The following is an 18,081-nucleotide window of genomic DNA, read 5'->3' on the forward strand; positions in this document are numbered from 1 at the left end:
CAGATAGCAGATTTACAGATAGACTTCAAAGCGGCCATTATAAATATGTTCAAAGAATTAAAGGAAACCATGCTTAAAGAATTAAAGGAAGCTGTGATGACGTCTCATCAAATAAAGAGACAGAAATTATAAAAAAGAAACAAATGGAAATTCAGAAGGTGAAAAGTACAAAAATAATAAAAATTCACTAGAGGGGATTACCAGAAGATTTGATGTGGCAGAAGAAAGAATTAGATAACTGGAAGACAGACTGATGGAGATTATGCACTTGGAAGAACAGAGAGAATAAGGAACGAAGAAAAATCAACAGAGATACAGAGAAATGTGGGACACCACTAAAAGTTCCAACATATACATAATGGATGTACCAGAAGGAGAGGTGAGAAAAGAGCAGAAAAAAATGTTAGAAGAAATAATGGCTTAAAACTTCTCATATTTGATGAAAAACATTAATCTACACATCCAAGAAGTTCAACAAACTCCAAGTAGGACAAACAGAAAGAGATCCACACCAAGATAGGTCACAGTAAAAACACTGAAAGCCAAAAACACAAAAAGAAAAATGATTCCTCACATACGAGGGAATCTCAATAAGATTTATAGCTGATTTCTTATCAGAAACTATGGAGACCAAAAAGCAAAGGGACGACATATTCAAAGTACTGAAAATTAAATATTGTCAACCAAAAATCTTAATCCAGCAAGATTATCTTTCAAAACAGAAAAGGAAATAAAGGCATTCCTAGATAAACAAAAAACCCCAGAGAATTTCTTGCTAGCAGATCCAGCTTACAAGAAATATTAAAGGAAGTTCTTTAGGTTGAAAGCAAGTGACCTAAGATGTTAACATGAATCCACATGAAAAAAGAAAGGATACTGGTAAATTACAAAAGAGTATAATATAAAAGAGTGTAATTACATAACAATATAAGACTAAAAATGTATTTTTCTTCTCCTTCTATTATGTAATTTAAAAAGGATTGTACAAAACAATACATATATAATTTATATTGTTGGGCCTATATATATATATAAATGTAATATATGTAACAATAACAGCACAAAGGAGTGTGGGAGGGGAAGAGTTGTATTACAGTAAGGATATGACACAAGATGATAATTCACAAGATAATTCCACAAGAACAAATGAAGAAAACCAGAAAGAGCAAAAAAAAAAAGTGAATATAACAAACTAGTATCCAGAGTATAAAAAGAACTCTTACAACTCAACAATAAAAAGACAAATAACCCAATTAAAAAATGAGCAAAGGACTTGAAAAGGCATTTCTCTCCAGATATACAAACAGCAATAAGCATGAAAAGATGTTCAATATTATTAGTCAGCAGGGAAATGCAAATCAAAACCACAGTTTGGCAGTTCCTCAAAATGTTAAACATGGAGTCACCATGTGATCCAGCAATTTCACTCCTAGGTATAGACCCAAGAGCAATTAAATATATGTCCACACAAAAACAGGTACACAAAAATTCATAAGAGCATTATTTATATAGCCAAAAGCAGAAACAACCCAAACGTCCCTCAACCCGAATGGATAAACAAAGTGTGGTATATCCATACAATGGAATATTATTCAGCAATAAAAAGGATGAAGTACTGATACATGCTACAACAAGGATGAACCTTGAAAATAAAACATGCTAAGTGAAAGAAGGCAAACACAAAACATCACACGTTGTATTACTCCATTTATAGGAAACGTCCTGAATAGGCAAATCCATAGGGACAGAAAGTAGATTAGTGGTTTCCAGGGACTAGGGAGAAGGTGGAATGGGGATTGACTGCAAATTGGTATAGGATTTATTTTTGATCTGATGAAAATGTTCTGGATTTAGATAGTGTTGATAATTGCACAGCCTTGTACATACACTAAAAACCACTGAATATTTTAAAAGGGTAAATTTTACGGTATGTGAATTTTATCTCAACAATAAAAAAAATGGGCAAGAGATTTGAATGGGCATTTCTCCCAAGAAGATATAGAAATGGCCAACAAGCATATTAAAAGATGCTCAGCATCACTAGTTATTAGGGAAATGCAAATCAAAACCACAATGAAATACCACCTCATACCCACTAGGATGACTATGATCAAAATGTCAGATAATAACAAGTGTTGACAAGGATGTGAAGAAATGAGAGCCCTCATAAACTGCTGGTGGGAATGTAAAATGGTAAAACCACTCTGGGAAACAATCTGGCAGTTCCTCAAATGAATAAACAGAGTTAGCATATGACCCCAAAATTCTACTCTTCGGTACATACTCAAGAAAAATGAAAACATGTCTACACAAAAACTTGTACACACATATTCAAAGCAGTAGTAGTCCCCCCTTATCTGCGGTTTTGCTTTCTGCGGTTTCAGTTACCCATGGTCAGCTGCAGTTTGAAAATATTAAATGGAAAATTCGCTACATCATAATGCCTACGTCATTTGTCTCACTTCATCTCATTGTGTAGGCACTGTATCATTTCACATCATCACAAGAAGAAGGGTGAGTATAATACAATAAGGTATTTTGAGACAGAGAGACCACGTTTACATAACTTTTATTACAGTATATTGTTATAATTGTTCTGTTTTATTATTATTGTTGTTAATCTCTTACTGTGCCTAATTTATAAATTAAACTTTATCATAGATGTGTATGTATAGGAAAAAGCACAGTACATATACGGTTTGGTACTATCCGCAGTTTCAGGCATCTGCTGGGGGTCTTCGAACGTATCTCCCATGAATGAGGGGGGACTACTGTGTTACCCATAATAGCCAAAAAGTGCAAACAACACAAATGTCCATCAACTGATCAACATATAAAAAAATGTGGTGTGAAGCAGGCTAGTTGGCACTCCTGTCTTCCCCCCAGTGGGGCCCAGTGAGGAGCTGAGCCTCCAATTCCACCTGCCATTAACAAGGCAGAATGAGGCAGTGAAGCAGGGTAGCAGACACTCCCTTTCCCCAATCCTTGTGTCACTGGGACCCAGTAGGGAGCTGAGCCTCCAACCCCACCTGGTCCCCACAAGGAAGAAAGAAATGGTGGGAGGTGGGATAGTTGGCACTACGCTCCCCACGTCCCCTTTCCTTGATGTTCACAGGGCCCTGCAGGGAAATGAGGTTCAGCTGTACCCTACAGCAACAAAATGGGATGAATCACCCTTCACTTCCCCTTCCCAGATGGCAGTGGGGCCCAGGAGGGAGCTGATCATCCCTTATTCTCCCCTAGGAGCCGATCTTACACCCCTACTCACAGGTAACATGACAGTGCAGGGCAGCACCCCATTTTTGCTGCAAAGGTGTCAAGGGAGCTGATGGGGGAGCTGAAACTCCACCTCAGTCATCCGCAAGGAGGCAGTGAAAGTAAGTGCTCCACTTTTTTTTTTTGAAATTCCAGTTGTACATTGTTTTTCAGTCACCATATAAATGTGTCCCTTCACCTCTTGTGCCACCTCCCAACCTCCTTCCCCCTGATAACCACCAAACTGTTCTCTCTGTCCATGTGTTAATCTTCCACATATGAGTGAAATCATATGGTGTTTGTCTTCCTCTGTCTGGCTTATTTTGCTTAACATTATACCCTCCAGGTCCATCCGTGTTGTTGCAAATTGGACGATTTTGTCTTTTTTTTATGGCTGAGTAGTATTCCATTGTATATATATATACCACATCTTCTTTATCCAGTCACCAGTCGAGGGACACTCAGGTTGCTTCCACTTCTTGGCTATAGTGAATAATGATGCAATGAACATAGGGGTGCATATGCCTCTTTGGATAGTGGATTTCAGGTTCTTGGCATAAATACACAGTAGTGGGATAGCTGGATCATAAAGTATTTCTATATTTAATTTTTTGAGGAATCGCCATACTGTTTTCCATAGAGGCTGCACCAGTTAGCATTCTCACCAGCAGTGAATGAGGGTTCCTGTTTCTCCACAACCTCTCCAACATTTGTTATTTTTTGTCTTGGTGATCAAAGCCATTCTAACAGGTGTAAGGTGATATCTTAGTGTAGTTTTGATTTGCATTTCCCTGATGATTAGTGATGCTGAACATCTTTTCATGTGCCTACTGGCCATCTGTATATCTTCCCTGGAAAAATGTTCATATCCTCTGCCCATTTTTTGATCGGGTTGTTTTTTTTGTTGTTCAATTGTGTGTGTAATATTATGGAGATTAACTCCTTGTCAGATATATGATTTGCAAATATTTTCTCCTAGCTGGTGGGTTGTCTTCACTTTGATCCAAGTTTCACTTGCCTCGCAGAAGCTCTTTAGTCTGATGAAGTCCCACTTGATTATTTTACTTTTGTTTCCCTTGTCTGAGTAGACACGGAATTCAAAAAGATCCCTCTATGACCAATGTCTGAGGGTACTGCCTATATTTTCTTCCAGTTTTACAGTTTCAGGTCTTACCTTCAAGTCTTTGATCGGCTTGGAGTTAATTTTTGTGTATGGTGAAAGAAAATGGTCTACTTGCATTCTTTTGCATGTGGCTATCCAATTTTCCCAGAACCATTTATTAAAGAGACTTTCCTTTCTCCATCGTATGTTCTTAGCTCCTCTGTTGAAGATTAGCTGTCCGTATATGTGGGGTTTTATTTCTGGGCTTTCAATTCTATTCCACTGATCTGTGTGTCTGTTTTTGTGCCAGTACCATGCTGTTTTGACTACTGTAGCTTTGTAGTATATTTTGAGGTCAGGGATTGTGATGTCTCCAGCTTTGTTCTTTTGTTTCAGGATTGTGTTAGCTATTCGGGGTCTTTTGTTGCCCCATATGAATTTTAGGATTCTTTGTTCTATTTCTGTGAAGAATGTCATTGGGATTCTGATTGGGATTGCACTGAATCCGTAGATTGCTTTAGGCAGTATGGACATTTAAACTATGTTTATTCTTCCAATCCATGTGCATGGGATAGCTTTCCATTTATGTCATCATCGATTTCTTTCAATAATGTCTTACAGTTTTCATTGTATAGGTCTTTAATCTCCTTGGTTAAATTTATTCCTAGATTATTTTATTCTTTTTGTTGCGACTGTAAATGGGACTGTCTTCTTGAGTTCTCTTTCTGTTAGTTCGTTATTAGAATGCAGAAGTGCAACAGATTTTTGTAAGTTGATTTTGTACCCTGTAACTTTGCTGTAGTTGTTGATTATTTCTAATAGATTTCCAATGGATTCTGTAGGATTTTCTCTATATAAAATCATGTCGTCTGCAAACAGCGTGAGTTTCATTTCTTTGTTGCCTGTTCAGATTCCTTTTATTCCTTTTCTTGCCTATTGCTGTGGCCAGAACCTCCAGTACTATGTTGAATCAGAGTGGCCAGGGTGGGCACCCTTGTCTTGTCCCTGTTCTCAGAGGAATGGCTTTCAGTTTTTCCCCATTGAGTGTGATGTTGGCTGTGGGTTTGTCATACATGGCCTTTATTATGTTGAGGTACTTTCCTTCTATACCCATTTTGTTGAGAGCTTTTACCAGAAATGGTTGTTGGATCTTGTCAAATGCTTCCTCTGCGTCTATTGAGATGATCATGTGGTTTTTATTCCTCGTTTTGTTAATGTGGTGTATCACACTGATTGATCTGTGGATGTTGAACAATCCCTGTGTCTCTGGTATAAATCCCACTTCATCATGGTGTATGATCTTTTTAATGTATTGCTGTATTTGGTTTGCCAATTTTTTGTTAAGGATTTTTGCATCTATGTTTATCAGCAATACTGGCCTGTAATCTTCCTTCTTTGTATTGTCCTTGACTGGCTTTGGTATCAGGGTGATGGTGGCATCGTAGAATGTGTTAGGAAGTGTTCCATCTTCCTCAATTTTTTGGAATAGTTTGAGAAAGACAGGTATTAAATCTTCTTTGAATGTTTGGTAAAATTCTCCAGAGAAGCCACCTGGTCCTGAACTTTTATATTTGGGGAGGTTTTTGATTACTGTTTCAATCTCTTTACTTGTGATTAGTCTATTCAGATTCTCTATTTCTCCTTGATTCAGTTTGGGAGGTTGTATGAGTCTAAGAGTTTATCCATTTCTTCTGGATTGTCCAATTTGTTGGCATATAGTTTTTCATAGTATTCGCTTATAATCCATTGTATTTCTGTGGTATCCATTGTAATTTCTCCTCTTTCATTTCTAATTTTATTGATTTGAGCCTTCTCTCTTTTTCTTAGTGGGTCTGGCTAAGGGTTTGTCAATTTTGTTTATCTTCTCAAAAAACCAGCTCTTTGTTTCATTGATCCTTTCTACTGTTTTTTTTGTTTGTTTAAATTCCATTTATTTCTGCTGTAATTTTTATTATTTCCCTCCTTCTGCTGACTTTGGGCTTTGTTCATTCTTCTTTTTCTAATTCTGTTAGGTGTGATTTAAGGTTGCTTATTTGGGATTTTTCTTGTTTGTTAAGTTGGGCCTGTAGTGCTATTAATTTTCTCTCAGGACTGCTTTTGCTGTATCACATGTGAGTTGGTATGGTGTATTTTCATTTTCATTTGGCTCCAGATATTTTTTGATTTCTCCTTTAATTTCTTCAATGATCCACTGGTTGTTCAGTTGCATGTTGTTTAGTCTCCACATCTTTGTCACTTTCCCAGTTTTTTTCTTGTAGTTGATTTCTAATTTCATAGGAGAAGATGCTTGTTATGATTTCAATCTTCTTAAATTTATAGAGGCATGCCTTGTTTACCAATATATAGTCTATCCTTGAGAATGTTCCATGCGTGCTTGCGAAGAATGTGTAATCTGCTGTGTTTGGATGGAGTGCTCTATATATATCTACTAGGTCCATCTCATCCAGTTTTTCATTTAAGTCCACTATTTCCTTATTGACTTTCTGTCTAGATGATCTATCCACTAATGTAAGTGGGGTGTTAAGATCCCCTACTATTATTGCATTGTTGTTAATATCTCCTTTTACGTTTGTTAATAGTTGCTTTATGTCCTTTGGTGCTCCTGTGTTGGGTGCATATATATTTATAAGTGATATGTCTTCTTGGTAGAGTGTCCCTTTTGTCATTATATACTGCCCTTCTTTGTCTCTCATTACCTGTTTTATGTTGAAGTCTGTTTTGTCTGATACAAGTATGGCAACACATGCTTTCTTTTGTTTGCCATTAGCTTGGAGTATTGCCTTCCATCCTTTCACTCTGAGCCTGTGTTTGTCTTTAGAGCTGAGATGTCTGTCCTGGAAGCAGCATATTGTTGAATCTTGTTTTATAATCCATCCCGCCACTTTTGATTGGAGAATTCAATCCATTTACATTTAGAGTGATTATTGATATATGAGGCTTAACGTTGCTATTTTAGCGCTCATTTTCCGGTTCTTTTGCATTTCCTTTGCTTCTAATCCCATGTGTTTCAGACTACCAATTCAGTTTGGTAGTTCTATATGATGGTTCTTAGCTTTCTCTTTATCCTATGTGTTTCTGTTTTGATTATTTGTTTAGTGGTTACCATGAGATTTGTATAAAGAATCTCATAGATGAGATAGTCCCTTTTCTGATGGTCTCTTATTTCCTTAGACTAATTCAAATCCATCCCTTTCCTCTTCCCCTTCTAAGTTATTATTGTCACAACTTATTCCATCTTGTGTTGTGAGTTTGTGTTTAAAGTGATGAGGGTATATTTATTTTTGGTGTTTTCCATCCCTTAATCTTTGATGTTATAATTAAGTGTTTGCTAACCTATTCCGATAGAGAGCTGCAATTTTTCTCACTTTGTCTACCTATTTGTCTCCTTGCTCAAAACTTTGTATCCCCTTTCTCTCTTTTTTTTTTTTTCCAGGCATGAGGGCCTTCTTGAGCATTTCTCATAGTGGGGGTCTTGTGGCCATGAACTCCCTTAGCTTTTGTTTTTCTGGGAAAGATGTTATTTCTCCATCACATCTGAAGGATATTTTTGCTGAAGAGAGTATTCTTAGCTGAAAGTTTTTGTCTTTCAGATTTTTGAATATATCATTCCACTCTATCCTAGCCTATAAAGTTTCTGCCAAGAAATCAGCTGAGAGCCAGATAGGAATTCCTTTGTACGTTATTTTTTTTTTTGTCTTGTCCTTAATATTTTTCTTTCTCATTGACTTTAGCCCCATTTACTACTATATGCCTTGGAGAGGGCTTTTTATGTTGATATATTTAGGAGATCTACTGACTTCTTTCACTTGTGTTTCCAGCTCCTTCCCTAGGTTTGGGAAGTTCTCAGCTATTATTTCTTTGAACAAGCTCTCTGCTCCTTTTTCCCTCTCTTCTCCCTCTGGAATACTTGTAATCCTTATGTTGCATTTCCTAAGTGAGTCAGATATTTCTCAGAGAATTTCTTCATTTCTTTTTAGTCTTAGTTCTCTCTCCTCCTCCTTCTGGAGCATTTTTGCATTCCTATCCTCAATATTGCTAATTCTTTCCTCTATGTTGTCAGCTCTGTTCTTTAAAGATTCCAGATTTTTCTTTATCTCCTCCATTGTGTTTTTCATCTCCAACATTTCTGATTGGTTCTTCTTTATAGTTTCAAGCTCTTTTGTGAAGAAGTTCCTGATTTCATTGAACTGTCTATCTGTATTTTCTTGTAATTCATTGAGCTTTTTTATGATAGCTATTTTGAATTCTCTTTCGTTTATGTTATAAACTTCTGTGCCTTCAGGATTGCTTTCTGGGTGCTTGTCATTTTCGTTCTAGTCTGGAGATTTAATATATTTTTGCATACTACTTGAGGGTGTGGGCTTATTTTTCCTCATGCTGAAAATACGTGGTCTCAGCTTCCACCTGCTGCCAGTGGGTGTGGGTCAAGAGCTATGTATTCTGAGCCTGCTGTGATCTGCGGGCCCTCTGGCCAACCCGCTGTGCTGGAACACCAGGCGGAGGGAGAGGCTCTTTCTCTCACCTGCCTGATCCCGGGGGCTTCTCTCTCTTTCCTCGCTATCTGTTCTCCTGGGGTGCTAGCTTGATGAAGATACCCCAGCAACAGTTCAGTCCCCTCCATTTGGGAATTTCCCACAGGCTGTGAGAGAACTTGGAGAGCGACATTTTCCCATAGAGGGTCGCCCCTACCCACCTCTCTGAAAGCCACGTGGACCCTGTCCCAGGGTTGCTGTCATTGTGGAAGAAGAGTTCTCCTTAGCTCCTTCCACTTCCTCCAGGGGTTCCCACACCTCCACCTTCAGATGTAAGGCTTTGTGGGTCTCTCAGACGTCTTTTGTGTTGTGTGAATGTTCTCTGTTGGTATTATGAATGTCCTTTTTGTTATATCTTGTGGAGGAGAGTCTACAGGGAAAGCTCACTCTGCCATGATGCTGACGTCACTCCTAAGTGCTCCACTTTTATTGGGATGGTGTCAACAAGGCTGAACAGGAAGCTGAGCATACACACCCACCTGGTTCTCGAGCTACACTTCAACAGGGAGAACACCTACTAAAATAAGAAAAAATAGGATCCAAAATGTCTACAATACAATCAAAAATCACTTATATCAAGACCCAAGAAAATCACAACTCAAATGAGAAGAGACAATCAAGAGACATCAAAATGGAGATAAATGATATGTTGAAGTTACCTAATAAGGATTTTAAAGAAGCTATCCTAAAAATAATACAACAAGTAATTATAAATCTCTTAAACAAATGTATAAATAGAAATTCTCAGCACAAAAGTAGAGGTTATTAAAAAAGAACCAAATAGAAATTACAGAACTGAAAAATACATAACCAAAATTTTAAAACTCTCTGGATGGACTCAATAGTATAGTGGAGATGACAGAATATCATTATTGACCTTGAGGACAGATCAACAAAAATTATACAATCTGAACAACAGAGAGAAAAGAGACTAATAAAAATGAACAGATTCTCAGTCGCCTGTAGGATATTAACAAAAGAGCTAACATTCATATCATTGAGTCCCACAGGGAGAGCAGAAAGAGAGCAGGACTGAAAAAATATTCAAAGAAATAATGGCTGAAAATCTCCCAAATTTGAAGAAAGGCTTAAATCTACATGATCAAGAAGCTAAATGAACCTTAAATAGGTTCCAAAGAAATCCATGCCAAGACTGATTACAATAAAACTTCTGAAAACGAAAGACAAAAAATCTTAAAAGCAACCAAAGAGAAATAATACATTTATAGGTAGACCAATCTGAATGACAATAGATTTCTCACGTAGAAGAATTAAGGCTAGAAGGAAGTGGCACAACATTTTTCAAGCTTTTTGAGAGAAAATGACTGTCAAATGCAAATTTTATATCAGGCAAAAATATTCTTCAAGAATAAAAGATAGGAGTGATATCAACAAACACAGGAGGAGGCAGCTCCAAACACTTATCCCACCACAGAAACATCAAAATACAAGCAGAGGCTGTCAGAACCAACTCTGTCAGATCTCTAGGAAATATTCAAAGATGTACAGCAACCAAGCAAATGCTGAATCAAGAAAAAGGCAACTTAAAAATGGTAGGAAAGCTCTGTGATATTTTTATTTGTCCTTGCCCCACCCTCTCCCCAGCTTGGAGGCAGTCCTGAAAACGGTAGCCCAATATTCCCAGTGTGGGACCCTGGTTCCAGGGGAAGCAGAGTAGACCTTGTTGGCAAATTATTGTGTGTGTTTGTCCTGACCTATCTGGGGGATACTTGAAGGACTAATGCAAGCTGCTCACCCAGGGCAGAAAAGTGATGGATATTACTGGAAAATACTGTGTGATGAACAAAAACATGCTGCCTCCTGGGGCAAAAGACTACTGCTGAGACACTGGAAAATGCTACCAAACATTTAAAGAAGAATGAACGCCAATTTTACACAATATCTTCCAGAAAACAGAAGAGGAGGTAACATTTCCAATCCCTTTTATGAGGCGAGGATTACTCTTTTGCCAAAAGCAAAGTCCAAAAAAAAAAAAGAAGGTATAGTCCAATGTCTCTCCAGAACTTAAGCACAAAACCCTCAACAAAATATTACCAAGCCAAATCCAACAATGCATAAAAAGAATTATATACCATTACCAAATGGGATTTATTGCAGATATGTAAGGATAGTTAAACATTCAAAAACCAATCAATACAATCCACCATATCAGCAGGCTAAAGAACAAAAATCATATGACTACATCCATTGACACAGAAAAAGCATGTGACAAATTCCAACACCCATTCATGACAAAAAAAATCTCAGCAAGTTAACAATAGAAGTCAACTAATTCAACTTGTTATAGAGCATCTACTGAAAACTTTTAACATCATACTGACAGGTGAAAGACTGAATACTTTCTCCCTAAGATCAGAAAGAAGGCAAGGATGTCTCTTCTCATGACTCTTATTCTGCTTAGTAGAAGTTCTAGGCCACTACAATAAGGCAAGAAAAAGAAATAATGGCATATAGATTGTAAATGAAAGAAATAAAACTCTCCTTGTTTGTAGATGTGATTGTTTATACAGAAAATCCCAAAGAATCTCCAAAAACTTCCTATATCTAATAAGTGAGTTCAGCAACCACAATGAGATATCACTACAAACCTACTAGAACAGCTAAAATAAATAATGACAACACCTAATGCTGGTGAGGCTGCAGAGAAATTTGATCACTCATACATTGCTGATGGGGATGTAAAATGGTACAGACATTCTGGAAAATATTTTGGCTGTTTCATATAAAACTAAACAGGCAACTATCATATGATCTAAAAGTAGACTTTTGGCCTTTATCACAGAGTAATGAAAACTCATGCTCATACAAAAACCTGTATGGGCATCTTCAGAACAGCTTTATTCATAATAGCCCCAAACTGGAAACAACTCAGATGTCCTTCAATGAGTCAACGGATAAACACCCTGTGGTACATCCATACCAGGGAATGCTACTCAGCAATAAAAATACACTGTAGATACACGCAACAACCTGGATGAAATTCAAGCGAATTTTGCCAAGTGAAAACAGCCAAATGTAAAGGTAACATGCTGTATGATTTCATTTATATAACACTCTTGCAATGACAAAATTATAGAAATGAAGAAGAAATTAGTGGTCATCAGGGGCCAGGTCATGAGCGGAAGTGAGTCTCGCTATAAAAGGGCAACAGGAGGGATCCTTGTAGTGATGGGAGCTGCCCTGTATCTTGACTGTAATAATGTCGATATCCTGGCTGTGATACAGTACTACAGTTTTGCAAGATGTTACTATTGGTGTAAATTGAGTAAAGGGTAAATGGAATCTTCTGTATTATTTCTTACAATTGCATGTAACTATACAATTATCTCAATATTTTAATTAGAAATGTATATATAATCCAAGAAAAAACAGCCACGAGGAGGCGTAAAAGAAGGTCATTTAGCAGAGGTCAGGACCAACACAAGGAAGGCAACTAGTACAGCGTACTCGACCTAGCAGGGTGTGGGCCCTGGGTGGAAAAGAGAGTTGAGTTGGGCAATGAATGGGCAGGGCTGGGAGAATGATTATGAAAAGGAGGACTGAGTAAGTACGTAAACAAATTGGGGATAGTAATAGCCAGGTTTCTCATTTTTGGAAAAGGAAATTATAAATATAAAAATGAGAAAAGCTAGGGGCCGGCCCGATGGTGTAGTGGTTAAGTTGGCACACTCTGCTTCGGCGGCCCAGCGTTCACAGGTTCAAATCCTGGGCACTGACCAAGATACCGCTCATCAAGCCATGCTGGGGTAGGCATCCCACATATAAAATAGAGGAAGATGGGCACGGATGTTAGCTCAGAGCCAATCTTCCTCAGCAAAAAAGAGGAAGATTGGCAACAGATTTAGCTCAGGGCCAATCCTCCTCACCAAAAAAAAAAAAAGAGAAAAGCTAGAATTATCGTATAGTGTTGGATTAGAACAGGAAGTACCAATACCAAATCATGGTTTTCAGTATATACAGACAGAAACAGAAATAAACATACATGTAAAAGTGTAGATATATGTGTATATATATTTAACATATATTTCCTAGCTTTGTCTTGTAGGGAGCTTGGGAAATGCGACATTCCAATATTGGCAAGCACATCCAGTAGTGGGCACATCTTGGTTTCTAAACACCATTCCCCACTAAAAGGAACCAGGGCTGATTTCACGGCTGAGACAGGGAAAGTAGAAGATGAGACTGGAATATCTTGCTGTGCCAGAAAGCAAGAAATGCAGGAACAGTGGGGACATGTCAAAAGGATATAGCTCACAGCTTGAAGGGGCTCTTACTGGCCAAATATCAGACAACTTGAGCATCAAAACAAATGACAGTAAAAAGTTATAGTCCATTGAATAAATCAGGAATCTACACCGAAATAAAGAAAAAAATTGAACAAATAACTGGGAAAAGAAAGTTCTTTCTTATAGTAGAATGCCAACTAAGAAATGCAGAAGGAAGGACGGAATTAGAAAACCTCCATTTAGTTATCTATCATAGTAATAATTAATTCAGGCAAGAAATATCAATAGATGTTCAAACTACTGGGTAAAAGTTGGATGAGGACCAGGATATTTACATAGTCTCAAAGCATCTCTCCATAAAGCATTAATTATGAAGAGATAAAGAATAATTTATAATGGATAAATCTTGGCAGACACAACTTTACTGACGTGATCAAACTTAACACTTCTAGTGACAGGGAAAAATGACATCTTGTGTCACCTGATGGGATGCAGTGAGAAAAGCACAGAATCACTTCTGTTGAAGTTTCTGCCAAAAATGCTTAATCTCAATCTTATCATGATGAATAGCAGACAAATCCAAATTGAGGAACATGCCACAAAACACGTGGCCTGTAATCTTCATAAAGGTCACGAAAGGACTAACTATGGTCATTGAACAATATTGAAAAAACATGACAAATATCTTTTTGCTATTAAAGGATATTATTAGGACAGTTGACACAACTTGAATGGGGGGTGTCTAGGTCAATAGATTCAGGAATTTTTTTGTGCTTTTCTGTAAGCTTGAAATTATTTCAAAATAAAAAAAACTAACACCACAAGAGAGACAACCAGACATCATGGGCAACCTGATGGAAGAATATAGCACCATCCATGAAATATTGTTGCCAATAAAAAAACAACCTTACTAGACTCTACATCCCTCTACCAATTCAATTTATAGGAAATACCATATGGATATAATCAGAAAAATAAAGACTGTGGCAAACTCTGTAGGGCAAAAAACCTGTTTCCTCAACAAATAAAATATAAGGAAAAAGAGATAGGGGGAAACCCAAGTAAAAAGAGATGTAAGATCCATAACAACAAACTACAATATACTGACCTTTGTTGGATCCTGATTCAAACAAAAATACATACCATCTATGAGACAATTAAAAATTTCAGCAATGTTTAGATTTTTGATGATACTAAGCAATTAAGTAAATTTTTTTAGTGTACCTCCATGGAGGGGGTGGTGATACTCCCATGTGGGCTGTGGTACCTGCATCAGGGGGCAGTACCTCCACGAGGGGGTTGTACCTCCAAGGGAGGAGGTAGTACCTCCATGGAGGGGGGTGGTACCTCCATGAGGGGTGTGTGCCTCCATGGGGGAGTTGTACCTCCATGAGGGGGTGGTACCTCTACGAGGCGGGGGAGTGGTACCTCCATGGGGATCTTTATTGTATTCTGTATACTTTTGAGAATGTTTGAAATTTTCCAAAATGAGGTGTTTTTTTTTTTCCCCAAAAAGGAGTAGAACCAACATCTAAATCCAGGTCTGTCTCATTCCAAAGCTAGTTCTTGTTGAGTTTTCTGTTTTCCTTTAAAAATAATTTAAATACTGTATTTATGTATCCACTAATTAAATTTTCCCTTGATTCATTAGCCAACATTTAAAAACATACTTCCCATTGCAATGTTAACCCAATAAAGTATAACTAACTACCTTTATAGATGAGATGCACTTTAAGAAAGTTAGATAAAAAGTAAGTTTTTTATTTTTCCAGATTTTTTCCTAATTAAAAATTAGTCACATTTATATAGAAGGAAAATTTTAATAAAAAGACGGTTTTTGGAAACGTAAAAATCAGCTTACCTACTAGACCACAATAAGGGCGTTACAACCCTCCTGGGGGTATTTGGAAGTGTGTAGGGTCTTTTTCGTTGTCACTATAATCTAGGGACATTACTGGATTCAGTAGGGGGGCCAGCGATACTAAATGTCTGCAGTGCTGGGAGCTCTCCTGTATAACGAAGAGTTGCCCCACCTCAAAATCCAAGAGAATCCCTAATAAGAAACACCAACTAAGAGGTAACATTCCAACAGAAGAAATGATAAGGAAAAAGGTTCATCTGACTCTTAACACTTGTTAGCTGGAGAGTTACTTAGGGGAAAAAAAACCCATTATTCTACAAGGCAAGCAGCAAGGAGATACCATTATTGCATTTGCTTTAGACAGCACTTCTTTCTAAAACCAGGGAAACTAACATACAGTAAGTGTGGCAAACAGAAGCTGTCCACAGATGGTAGTTACCAGTTTTGTTAGTCCCTCTAGAGTCAGACACAGCACAGACAGATGAGGGAGGATCTACAAGTATCTGGAATTTAGACAAAGTCAGAAATGGGGAAACACTGGTTTTCTTGATGAAAGAGACCTCCCCCTGGTGGAGTGGTTCAATTCCAACAAGAGCACAATCAACTGAGAACCAATTATTTCCAACAAGCGCTGAACTCCAAGACCTTTACACTCTTACTCCTTTACTTTCCCTTATATTATTTAATCTATACTTACAGGGAAAAACCCCTTCAAAATTTCCCATACAGAAGCACTAAAGTGAACCCAGAGCAGGTAGTAAAAAAATCATGCGAGGGGTACTGCCAAGAAAGATTACTCAACATCTCTCTTGGCTAACTGCTGGTGGAGGCAGCAAGACTAGCGGTGCCAAAGTGGCAGAAATCAGGTGTTATGCTCCCAGCTTAACACCTGCGACAGTAAGAAAAGGTGAGGGCAAGTGTGGCAGGAAGAACCCAAGTCACAGTACCCTTCCTTTCCTGGGCACCATGTAAAAATCAAAACTGTGGGAAGGCGACAGAGGGGAGGAAAAAACTGGGAGAAGCAGGGCTAGCGAGCTTCTGAACGTGCTCTGTAAGGGACACTTGCAAGGAAATGAGAGAAATGAAAGGCTGATTCCCAAGGCGTTTGATGAGAGGAACAGAGAATTTCAGGCTAAGAAATTAGATAATGCAGGAGACAAACATTGTTTTTCAACATTCCTTCTTAAAAGGCCAAAGTCACTATTCAGGATTTTGAAAAGGAATTTTAACAGGTCAAAAGGGTCAGGCAGAAATAAACAAAAGGCCATAAGCAGTACCTGCACTGTGGGGTCCCAATATGAAGAGCCAAGCCCTTTCTTTCACGTCCATTCAGTTTTATTAAATTCTAGTTTGCACAGAGACAAAAAGTGTATTAAAGAACTGTTACCTTTCATGTTTGCAGCATACCCCCTGTTATTCACCAAAGTGGCATATGGTTGTTCATTTTGCGGCAAGACTCCTGTAGCCATGGTAGTCTGTTGGGGGAAAAAAAAGATTGTTTTTTGAAAGTTTGCCTATGAGATACTCATTTACGAATCACCTATAATATACTATACTTCTGCTGTCTAATACAGTTGTCATTCGCTAAGTGGTTATGAGCACTTGAAATGTGGCTTGTATAGATTTGAGATTTGATGTAGGTGTAAAATACAAGATTTTGAAGACAGTACAAAAAAATGTAAAACATCTAATAATTTTTTACACTGACTCTACATTGAAATATTTTTGATATACTGGGTCAAAATACATTATTAAAATTAATTTTCTCTAATCTCTATTTTTAATGTTGCTACTAGAAAATCTAAAATTGAGTATGTGGTCCACATGATATTCTATTGCACAGTGCTGTGCTAGACAGGAAGGACATCAAAAAGAAAAAATAAGACATACTCTCCCTTATGCATTTATAGTCTGTTGAAAAGATAAGATGTAGATACAATAATGCTAATATAAGTGTCACAAGACAGGCTTGGACAAGCAGGAGGGCTGTCCAACTTGAGGGCAGGCACAAGGCTTCAAGGAGGAACTGTCATTTGAACGGGGCTCAAGCGGAACATTTATTGTGGACCTGACAGTAGACTAGGCAATCGAACAGAACCCCTCATTCTTTACTAACTTAATTAAGTGAGGATTTACTGAATTTATATGACTTTATTCTGTAGTTAACAGTCGTCATCTAGCCCATGCTAAGTCATATGGCTAAGTGATAGCTGTGTCGCTATAGTTTCCACTGAGGAAAGTTAAGTAAATCTTTTTATACGTCAAAAAAGAAAAAACCGTCACCTTTTCTAAGCTCATATTATGTGTTGGACTGTGAAATAAGAACTACATATATTGCTCTCTGCGCCCCCGTTCCTGTCACAGAGCTCCTGAAACCCTTGTAAATTCCTAGGTGATAAGAGCACTAGGAGTATCTTTTGTCCTAATGAGTGACTCTGGGTGGGCTCCTGGATGGCTCCTGGATGGGAGCTGGTCACCAGAAAGACCAAGCCATGATTAGAAGCTTGGAATTTTCTGGCCCCTCCCCTCCACTTCTCTAGAGAGGAGGGGCTGGAAATGGAAATGATAATTGATCAAGCCTACGTGAGGAAGCCTCCATAAAATCCCAATAGTACAGGGTTGGGAGTGCTTCCAGGCTGGTGAACACATCCACATGCCAGGAGGGTGACGCACCCCAACCCCATGGGGACACAAGCCTGAGAATTTCAAGTTCACTAAAATTTTATTTCTAAAATCAAATTTTATATGCTCAAAAGGTATAAAATTTAAAATCTAAAGTCCTACTTAATGAAGCTGTCTCCCTTCAAAGCAAATACAAAATTAAAATCATAGGGTATTCTAAAATGAAAGAAAACAGAATGATTCCTGCAATATTAATATCACAAATCTGATATCATACTAATTAATGCAAAATTTTATAACGTGAATAACATTTCAAATGAAATGTTACATAAAGACAAGAAGACAAACGACTAATGGAACAAGTTGTTCCAGGAAACTCATTAGCAAAAACTTAACTTGAAAGGATATCCATTAAGATTAGATTTACAGTAAATATTTTTACCATATTACTTTTTATGAACT

The 18,081-nt window shown here is 37.7% G+C and overlaps 1 protein-coding gene across 3 annotated transcripts in view; it reads right to left on the reverse strand.

Annotated features, from left to right (window-relative positions):
- PTPDC1 (protein tyrosine phosphatase domain containing 1) overlaps positions 1-18,081 on the reverse strand; it is a 68,253-nt gene that overhangs the window by 25,760 nt on the left and 24,412 nt on the right. For 2 of the 3 annotated variants that reach the window (XM_087444801.1, XM_004442736.3), the window contains exon 2: positions 16,385-16,472. In XM_087444801.1, the coding sequence (XP_087300927.1) occupies positions 16,385-16,466 (82 nt within the window). In that variant the 5' untranslated portion in view covers positions 16,467-16,472. Of the gene's footprint in view, positions 1-9,368; positions 9,400-16,381; positions 16,473-18,081 lie in introns of all 3 variants that reach the window. The other variant, XM_004442735.3, reaches the window with a different exon arrangement.

Source organism: Ceratotherium simum, chromosome 20 (assembly GCF_057802395.1).
Source record: "Ceratotherium simum simum isolate JZ-2026a chromosome 20, ASM5780239v1, whole genome shotgun sequence".
In the NCBI taxonomy this organism is placed as follows: domain Eukaryota; kingdom Metazoa; phylum Chordata; class Mammalia; order Perissodactyla; family Rhinocerotidae; genus Ceratotherium; species Ceratotherium simum.